Source organism: Adiantum capillus-veneris, chromosome 6 (genome assembly GCF_014529385.1).
Source record: "Adiantum capillus-veneris isolate H3 chromosome 6, ASM1452938v2, whole genome shotgun sequence".
Lineage (NCBI taxonomy): Eukaryota > Viridiplantae > Streptophyta > Polypodiopsida > Polypodiales > Pteridaceae > Adiantum > Adiantum capillus-veneris.
The window spans coordinates 54,303,357-54,314,071 of NC_140936.1; the positions used below are offsets into that span (position 1 = coordinate 54,303,357).

Here is a 10,715-nt window from a genome sequence, read left to right on the forward strand (position 1 = left end):
TACTTGGTTGTCTCCAATTGTTGTTGTTCCAAAGAAGAATGAAAAGATTAGGGTCTGTGTAGACTACAGGAAATTGAATGCTGCTACAATAACTGATCAATTTCCTTTACCTTTTTGTGATACATTATTGGATGCAGTAGCAGGAGATGAGATTTATAGTTTCTTGGATGTTTTTTAGTGGATATAACCAAATTTTAATGGCACTTGAAGATAGAGAAAAAATAGCCTTTGTGATTGAATGGGGAGTTTATGCCAGTAATGATATGACATTTGGTTTGAAGAATTCTCCATCAACATTTTAGAAAGTGGTTCAACATGTATTTGAATAATACCTTACAACATTTATGAGGGTTTTCTTGGATGATTTTAGTGTCTTTGGAAACAAACAAGATCATTTGGAGCACTTGAAGTTATGTTTTCAGAAATGCACGGAGTTTAGATTTTCACTAAACCCAACCAAGTGTGCTTTTGCAGTTAAGAGAGGAATTCTCTTGGGACATGTGATTTCTAAAGAGGGAGTGTCAATTGACCCAAATAAGGTGGAAGCAATTAATAAAGCACCATAACCAAAGACTATCAAGCAATTGGGTAGATTTTTGGGTCAAGTGAAGTGGCATAACAGATTTTTGAGATATTTAGCACATGTTTGTACACCACTAACCAAACTTTCAAGGAAAGATGCTGTCTTTGAATGGGGAGAAGATCAGGGTAAAGCATTCAGGATACTAACAAAGATACTGTCTGTAGCACCTATTTTGATTGTTCCTGATTGGAATTTACCATTTCATATCTTTGTAGATGCATCTCATGTGGCAGTGGGTGCAACATTGATTCAAGAAACAAGAAGAGGTTGGTTTAGACCAATTTAGTATGCCAGCAGGGTATTGACACCTGCAGAGAAGAATTATTCAATGACTGAGCGAGAATGTTTGGGGATGATCTATGCATTGCAAAAATTTAGACATTACCTTTTAGCCAATAGGGTAATTTTCCATGTGGATCATCAGGCTCTTATTTATTTGGTGAACAAACCACATTTGTCAGGAAGGTTGGCAAGATGGATACTGCTATTATAGGAATTTGATATGTGGTTGTCCATACTCCTCGAAGACTTCATGTTTTGGTTGAGTATCTCAGTAGATTGGAAACAGGTGAAGATGATTCTTTAGGAGTACCTGATCAATTAACTGATGCAGATTTATTTTTAGTATAAGTGACTGAACAGTCAAGGGATTGGTATGAAGATATGCTTCAGTTTTGACTGAAGGAGTATTACCTGAAACAATGACCAAAGATCACAGGAAGAGGATGGCATTGAGAAGTAAACCATTTACAGCTATTGCGGGACTTTTATATAAGAGAGGCATTGATGAGGTGATAAGAAGGTGTGTACCACAGTTTGAGCAAAAAGCAGTTCTAGCAAAAGCTCATGCAGGGAATGCAAGAGGTCACTTCTCAGGAGAGGTTACTACAAGGAATGTTTTTCAAGCAGGACTCTGGTGGCCAACAGTGATCAGAGATGCTCACAAATTTAGAAGAAATTTTTTGGTACGTCAAAGAGACGATAGGCCATTGAATGTGGATAGAATGCCATTGCAACCTATTTTGCCTCTAGAGCCATTTCAAAAATGGGGATTGGATTTTGTTGGTTCAATCAAACCACCTGCAAGATTTACACAAAACAGATATATTTTGGTTGCAACTGATTACTGCAAAGTCGGTGGAAGCAGTGGCTTTGAGAGACAATAAAGCCAAAAGTGTAGCTAAGTTTTTATACAAGAACCTTATGACCAGATTTGGCTGTCCCATAGAGCTAGTTTCTGATCAAGGAAGACATTTTATTAACAATCAGTAAACTAACTGAATTGCATATGATTTTGCATAAGAAGTCAACAGTGTACTATCCCCAGGTCAATGGACAAGCAGAAAGTACCAACAAGATTTTGGTAAGGATTATCAAGAAGCTGGCCAATCAACACAGGACAGATTGGGATAAAAAATTAGATTCTGCACTGTGAGCTTACAACAGCTTACAAAGTAACTACTGGGATGATACCATTCAAGTTTGTGTATGGGTTTGGAAGCTTTAGTACCCATGTAATTTATAGTGCCAAGCCTCAGGGTTGCAGTTCAGGAAAAGTTATCTCCTAAAGACTCAATCAGTTATAGTAGGGAGGCTCTACTGAAGTTGGAAGAGGATAGAATCCATAGCCAGTACATTGCTGACATTATCCAACAAAGGAGACAAGCTTAGATTAATAGAAATATCAAATTTAATTTTTTTTCTCCAGGTGATTGGGTATTGGTCTACAATAGTAAATTGGTCTTGAGGCCAAGAAAATTGAAACTTAGGTATGTGGGGCCATTCCAAATTGAAAAAATATTGGGACCCAATAATTTCTTACTAAGTGATCAGGAGGGTATAATTATTCCCAAACCCATCAACGGATTCCAACTAAAACCATTTTTTGGGCAAAAGGTCAGGAATCAAGAAGGATGTCCTATAAATGATGAGCTTTTGACGGTGACTAGTTACGCGTGTGAAAGAATAGCCCCTAATCACTTTGTGAGGTACAACCCACTCCTACATTTTACGAAAGGGCTAAGCATGTCTTCAGTACACAAATCTTCTGCGAGTTTTGGCCAGGAAGCAAGAGCCGATAATGAAATTCTCTCAACTCTGAGAATTTCTGCAAGAAGGACTCATTTTCAAGCATCATGGTGCAAGACCCAAGCTCTGAGGATGAACCGAACATGGTAACCCCTACCCGGTTGGTACAGCCCAAGGAGGAAGCTTTGTCAGACTATACATTTCTGGATTTCAGGTACAACTTGGAAAACAATGCATGGCTGAAAAAAAAAGATCTTCTTGATTTTTCAAGACTCCCATGGGTAAGTTGGAGAAATAGCCAGATGGCAACAGTTTACTTGAGACAGTTGCAGTTGAATGATGGACAGGTTTTCAGGGATAATTATTTGATTGAAGAGATGGTAGCCAAAGTCTTTGATCTCTCTACTGTAGAAGATAATGAATTCAGCAAGGCAAGTGAGAAGGATATGACAAGGGCTTTTGGTCCACCTCAGGGTGAAAGGCACTATTACCAACTTTCAGGAATGAAGAATGTAGTAAGACTGCACCAAATCAAGTGGTTCATTGAAAGGGTTTTTCTGTTGGTGGTAAAGTCTGAATACATAAGCAAGGAGAATTATGGTATTCTATTAGCTGCAAAAAGTGGTAGACAAGTAGGGTGGGCTAATATTTTGTTTGACAGGATGAAGTTTGAAATTTACACGAAGCAAAGGAGGAAAGATAAAACTACTAAAGCTGGACCTTACCTTGCAGCTATTTTTCAATATGTCAACAACAAAACTGTTTTGCAGGGAAAGCAGTCGCAAACCTCACCATAGATCACTGAAGATGTGGGTTCTTCAGTAAGAATAGAGAAAAAAAAGAATTTGTTTTTATATCATAAATCAATGCAAATGGATAAAGAGATCCAAGATCTTGTGTCTGCAGATTACTCTCAACAAGAATCCTTGGATGCAGTGAAGAATAGAATGGACAAGGAGTTTGGAAATTTATTTCTGACACTCTAGCAGGTATAGCTAAAAAGCCTATAATACCTTCATCTGTTGCCAAGACAGGTTTTAAGATCAGAAGACAACGTAAGTTGTCAGAGAAGGATCCTGCGACTGCAATTGAAGGTCCTCTTGTGGAGAGGCCTGTAGTTTCTAAACCTCAGTTTGCTACCATATCTTTTCCTGAAGTACAAACTGCACTCACCTTGGTGAAAGATCATGTAGAGCAACAGTTTGATCTAGACCTCACCTTTTTGACAAGGAAAATGAAAGACTTCAAACTGAACTAAAAGAGGTCAAGGAAGTGGCTTTGAGAGACAAGAAAGTGAAGAATGACACAGAGCTTTTGGAGAAAAAAGTACAGGACGCAAACAAAGCTTAGGAAATGATGAAGGAGGAGTTAGATTCTTACAAGCAGGTATTTTTGGTCAGAGAAATAACTTCAACCAAAATTTCTAAGTGGAAAGAAGAATGGTTCCAAGTACTACAAGATTAGCTGACTGAAATGGAAAATGTTAATGCATCTTTGAAGAGCAGCAATAGAGTACTGTTAAGCAGGGTTGCAACTTGTAGAAAAGTGGAAGAAAATATTAGACAGACGTTAGAGGAAGAACTGGATGTGGAAGGCTAGTATGTCAGTTCAAGGGATATTGAGAAAATGAAAAATGAGGTCATGAAACTATATGAAGGGAGTCTGGGAGCAAATTAAAATTAAGATATATGATGTGGTGAGTAAACCCTACGAGGATTTTGCAGAGGAGGAGTCCAAGCAAGAAATTTTCCTGTTACATAAACAATTAGATGAGTTGAAGGAGCAAAATGCTCAATTGCAATAGAAGGTGCAAGCAGAGGTTGAGGTGAAAACTGCAGAAGATGAGCCAGTGCAAGAAATAGTTGAAGTGAAGGATTAGGATACAGTTCGGTTGCCAGTTCAAGAAGTAGTTCAGGGATCAGTTCAGGAGGCAGGGCAAACTGCAATTTCAATACCAGATAAACAAGTTAATGATACTGAAGATCAAAAGAACTTTGAAGAACTTTTGTTGAAAAGTGCTGAGGCAATGTCTGAAGAACCAGGTATTGATGTGACATTGCTTGAAGCTGCTCAGGACATGGAGGAACAATCAAGAAATCCTATTTAGTACTGAAGATTCAGATCTCCAGGTTTAGTTATCAGAAGAACTTCATTTTGGTTTTCAAGCTTGTTTTATCAAGGGATGTTGTGGGTTCTTACAATGTCTTGTAAACATTGCCCACCGGATGTGCCAGGTGTTAGGACCTGAGGGCTCAGTCGTAGTTAAATTTTTACTTTTGATTGTAGTCAAGGTTAAAACCTTCGAACTCTAAGGGTGTTGTTTACACCTATGATGGTTGGGGATGTTTCGATTATGTTCTTGGCACTGCATGGAAGTTAAAAGGAGTTAGTCGTTGGTTGTTTCCAAAGTATGTGTGTGTAGAGATGTCGAAGTGTATTCAGCAGGGGCTGTAGCGTTGTCGTGCAACTCCGCTGCCATGTAGAGAAAAAGAGCAGAGAAAGGCAAGCTAATCTTCTTTGAAGCCTACACATTAAGTGAGCAGTGATCAGGGCTTGATAACAGGTCAAGCTTAATGATTAATGTATGCCAAATGCAGCTTATAAGGGCCAATAGATGCCTCAATGATGCCAAAAAAGAGTATGCTTGTAGTGACCACATATGAGAGATTATGATCCAGAATTGTAGTGCTTGAATTTCTCTACCGGCCTGTCTTTACGGCTCGTCGATTGGAGCTACGGTGAAGAAGTTATGGCAGTTTAAAGTTTAAGTCGATTGCAGATCCGTACCGGATTGGACAACTGCAGAGCTGAGGTGACAAAATTGAAATGAATGCATCAGGTTGAATTGCTCAATTTCTGGAGCACGTTGGTCTTTTTAGATTGGTGATTGGAGTTCCGGTCGCCAAGATATTGGCCGATAAAGATTCATCGGGGGCCGGTTCCGCACCACTCCGGTCGGCTCGTACGGAGTGCCATCTGGGAGATTTTGTCTCTCGCTCGAGATTTGGAGTGCAGCAAAGTAAGTGCTCGAGGAGAATCTTGTCCAAAATAGTATCTCCTGCAGTGCATTGATAGCAGCTACATGTACGTCAAATGTGGTGTACGTCTCATTAAGTGCAAAAAGTGCTTGAAGAGCTTCGTGTTCGGAATGTCATCTCTTGGATTGCAATGATTGCGGGATAAATCCAACAGAGGTAGGGCCAAGAATCTGGACAAATGCAATCACGTACGCTTATATCTTGAAGGCAAGCATCACCATGCAAAATGATACGGGCATCGAAATTCACAAAGACATTGTTAATCAAGGACTACTGGGGAAAGATGTAGTGCTTAAGCCGCCCAGCCAATATGTATGCCAAATGTGGTGCCCTTACAGGTAACTATGCCACCTAATGGAGCACTAAGGCCGCCCAAGGGCTAGAGGCCGCCCAGTAAGGGGTTTAATAAGGGGCTTAAGTGTGAAGCAAAGAGGGGAAAACAAAAGGGAAAAAGAAAATCATGGCGCAAGCAAGCAGCGGGCAGAGCGCAGAGCGTAGGAGGAGAGGAGAGCTCGCGCAGGCTGCTAAGGTGCTCAGACGAGCCCGGCTGTGAAACGCGAAATGCTCGGCGTAGTAGGGCGACCATATTTCAAGCCGTTTTTTCTGCAATTGGCGAAGTGGAGAAATCCGGTGCGACATTAGCAGTGTCTGTTCCTATACAATAGCGCCGACGCTACTGTTAAAGGAAAGGCACGCTATTAATAGTGGGGCTTTTTGCATGATAGGGTATTCAAAAAAAGGCAAGCCAACGAAGGCAAGAAAAAAGGAGGAGAGGAGAAGGGGGTTCGAGGAGTTGCAGGAGGGAGTTAACGAGGAAGCAAGAGGGGAGAGCTAGGTCGAAGGAGCAGGGAGAGGAAGGGCCTATTGCATGTGAGGGGAATTCAAGCTCGAGGGAAGCCAAAGGAAAGCAAAGCAAGGAGTTGTCTTCTCTCTTTACCTTGTCTACCAAAGCAAGGAGTTCTCTTCTCTCTCGACCTTGGCTATCAAAGCAAGGAACGAAGGCTAAAGATACCTCTCTCTCGATCTCCGACTCAAGCAAGGTGAGGTGAGGAGGTAATCAAGGCGTGCTTTCTCTCTCTCGATCTCCAATCAAGCTAAGCAAGAGAGATAACGAGGGTAAGGAAAGCAAGAGGAATAAGGAACTTGAAGCTTTTTCTGAAGCGACCAAGATGAGAAACCTGTTGAAGTAAGGAAGCAGTCTTGAGAAGGCGAGAATTGAGGCAGATAAAGTGACTGAACGTAATCTCTATCATCATCATCAGCTTGAAGTTTGATTAATTATCTTGTTGAGGTCCGGTGTCGTTAACGACCCGGTTAATTTTGTAAAGCGGGAGCTTAAACTCCTCGTAAGCAGATGATCCAAGTGACGGTGCTGTTAACAGCCTGCCTTGGCTAAAGATTAAGTTGTACTTAGACATATTAGTCGATTGAATTGATGATTACGGTGGTTTCCAGAGTTATCAGTTGCTCTTGTTCTCTCTCTTCACACCTCCCACAGCCAGAGGCCCGGCGCCTGCCAGGCTCACGTAGCGAACACATATCCCCCGACATCTTTGGTGAACCCGATGCGAAAAGAGCCGGGGTGGGAGGTAAAGATGGAGATGACAGAACAATTAAAGCAGTTTATTGACGATTTCAGTGCCAATGGATTTGATAAGAATCTAGCAGTTGCAAATTTGCCTAAAATGATGGAATTAGTTCAGGGATGTGTGCAGGAGGCGAAAGCCGTGCAGTTAAAAAAGCAGATTGATGATGCTGTAGAGCTAGCACTTGATGCTGTTCGGGAGCAGTATTATAATTTTCAGGGATATGATCCAAAAGGTTTTATTGCATGTTACGAAGCTGCGATGAAGAGCCGAAATGTTCTAGAATATCGGATGATTGTAGCTTTTGAGGAGGTTGTAAACTCGGATTTTAAAAAGCAGGTTCAAGAACTTGCAGAAGAATATCCCACACGGTGGGAGTATTTTGCAGAGAAATTCATTTATGAAAGCTCAAGGATTCTAGATCGGGAAATAAAAGGGATTACTGAACGAAGTAAGGTTGTCTTCAGTAAAGGTGAAGGGGATCAGATGCAAATCCTTAACTATGATGAATTCTGGGAGCATATTTCTGCAAGAAGTAAAGCCAAAGAAAATGCTAAGCTAGAATCTGTTATTGATGCATGTCTTATGGAAGATGAGACATTATTGCATGCAGATGATGATTTCATAGTAGATGATGTGGATGCTCATTTGGAGTGCTCTATGGGTGTAGAACATGAAGAGAATGCTTATGCTGCATTACATGCAAAAGCAATTATTTTGGATGATGCTATACAAGAGGGTTTCATGTCTATGGCTGATGATGTAGATGTATTTGAAGCTCAACCATATGTATTTGATGTGAACCAAGACAAAGATTATGATTATGGAGATGCATATTCAGAGGGGGTGATGGATGATGATCAGTCTATGACTGCTACAGGTTACAGGGTTTTCTATGATGATGCTATGGAAAAAGAAATTGATGCTATCTTTGTAATGCATGCTGAGACTTGTTCTATCAAAGTGGAAAGATATTTGAATGGGAGTGTGAGGCTGCCAGAACAATTCGTGCCTATGTATGAAACAAGCGATGAGGTTTCCTATGATAAAACTCAGAAACTAGGTGGTTCTTCCAAGGAGGAAGATATGGAGCTTATGGATCTCCTTGATGATGCGCTAGAGGAATTTCGGGTTCCTTGTGACAAGAGTAGTGAAGAACATCCTGCAACATATGATGAAGAGCTTATGATGCTTTTGGATGAGGTTCTAGAGGAGTTTGTGCCTACTAGAGAAGGCAGCCATGCAACATTTGTGGTATCAAATGAAGTGATGGCATTCAATGACTCACAAATGCAGATTGATATTTTGGAAACCATAGTGACTGAATTCATTTTGCCTCTGGGTTCTGCTATGCTGGGAATTTGGGACTTTCTCTTGCTATGCTATGAGAAATTTTGTGGAGATGCAATATACTTGAAATATGATTTTCTACCACCTTAGGACCCAGGAGCCTATCATGCTAGTTATGATTCTTGGCAGTTACGATATATACCTTATGACCCAGGAGATTATCATGCTAGATTTGATTGCTGTCAGTTACTATATATGACATATGATCCAGGCGGTTGTCATGACTATTTGTGGGCTAATCTATGTTTATGCTGTAATGATTGGAAATTCTTGTATTTTCCCTATGATCCTGGAGGATGGTGCAAAATTTTTAAAGAAATGCTCAGAATGGGGCAAATGCTTGGTTTCCCGTTTGATCCAGGGGGCTACTAAATTGCTAGTTGCAGATTTGAAGAGTACGAGTTACCTGTTGTAGCAGGTTGCATGGTACAAGATTTTGTTTTCTAGATTTATGCTGAGTCAGAACAATTTTGGTTATGCGTTCAAGAAGATCACATGGCTGGCATCCAGTGGACTTCTTTAGATAATTGATGAAGTATCTTCACATCTATTGAGTTGGTTCTGCTAACAGAACTTGAAGTAAAGGACTTGACGACCATTCCGTGTGCAGATAGAGTAAGGCATACTTGAGCTTGACAGGGTTCCTTAAGGAGAGCTTAATGGTCAAGCCGTTTTCGATAAATTTGCGGTCTTGCCAGGAAAGCACCGGGCTTATGGCTGTGAGAGTTTGTAAGAGAACTCAACAAAAACTATATGAAAGAGTTAAACCATAGATTCCATGAAGACTAGGGTTTGGAAAGAAGTGCAATCAAAGAAGACTCACTCTTTCTCTCTTGCACTCACACACACAAAGAAAGAACACAAAAGAGAATGTCAAAACAATACGAAGATGAAAACATCAAGGCTATGGTCATATCATATCATGGGTAATATGAAAGGGTTAATAGACGAGTTAATGGCATTCAATCTTGGCTAACCAAATAGGCTACGAATTGTTCTTTGGAATTGTAGTTTTGTGTTTACCATAATATATATATTTTGTCTCGTGATTGGGATTAATTGTGTGTACAAATCCTCTTGGTTCATAGCAAGATAACTACGCTTACATCAAAAGAAAAATTATAGTCTATGAGAGGTAGTATGATGGGATGTGGTGATAGAAGTATTTCATTGAGCCTTTTAGGGCCGAAGAGAAACACTATACGTTGTTGAAAGTGTATTTTATAGCTAACCCATACGTTAATTCTAATAGATCGTACAGAGTGAAAGCGATAGAAATGATCATCATGTGGGTTATTCATCTAGGATAGTATGTGAGAAATGTAGATATGAGAAAAATGTAGATATGAGAGAAGTGAAGAGATGAGAAGTTTCCCTCCCAAGCCCTATTCTTGCCCGTAGGTAATAAGGATACTGCGGGGAGAGATGTACCTGTAGCAAGGAGAACCTAAAATTTGTAGAGAGGATGAATTACTAAGAGTGAGAGAGATAGGTTTGGTTAAGGAGATGAGATTAGATACATATATATATTTTTTGGATTAGAGACGAAAATGAAAACAACAAGAAATCAAGAAAATATCAATGTAGAACACATCTTACTTGACAAACCCTTTCGGCACCATTATTGATGGAGAGAGAAGAAGAGGGGAGAATTCAACTTTGATTGATACGCCAAGTCCACGCCCTTCTTTGATTAGAGTTGATCTTCCAAGGATAGCATGCAAGGATGGCTAGTCTTCCTCTAGGAGAAAGTGTAGGCTTAGGCTTATGTTAATGGCTAAGTACAATTAGGCATTACTACTCACTCCCTCAAGCATTCCTCTCATGAATGGCTTGAATGCTTGAGTTCTTTTCAAGGAAGAAGAGTTCCCCTTCTATAGGTGAAGGGAACCTCCAAGGGTTTACACAAGAAGAGAGGAGCCAGTGTGAATAGGAATTGGAAAAGTTGGAAATGAGTTGTCCCTGCATGATGTGGGCAGACTGGGGTCCAGTATTTTGATCATGTCTCCTCAACCGTAGCTCCAAATAAAAAAGTAAAAATATGGGCAGAAACTTCAGCTCATTAGCTACGATTCTCAATTTAAAATCATTTTCCAATTTGGATTGGAACCTTGTGTAAAAAATTCATCA

At 40.2% G+C, this 10,715-nt stretch overlaps 1 protein-coding gene and 1 pseudogene across 1 annotated transcript; both read left to right on the top strand.

Moving 5' to 3' along the window:
* The first annotated feature begins 1,284 nt into the window (after window positions 1–1,284).
* On the top strand, window positions 1,285–1,749 carry LOC147455524 (uncharacterized). The gene has a single exon (XM_086513725.1). The coding sequence runs from the start codon at window positions 1,285–1,287 to the stop codon at window positions 1,747–1,749; it is 465 nt and encodes a 154-aa protein (XP_086369851.1).
* Window positions 1,750–8,249: 6,500 nt separating this feature from the next.
* LOC147455525 (uncharacterized) lies at window positions 8,250–8,957 on the top strand (annotated as a pseudogene).
* Window positions 8,958–10,715: the final 1,758 nt, after the last annotated feature.

Bases quoted from the DNA above. Each gene is read 5' to 3' on its own strand.
- LOC147455524 (XM_086513725.1), top strand. From the start codon at position 1,285: ATGACCAAAGATCACAGGAAGAGGATGGCATTGAGAAGTAAACCATTT.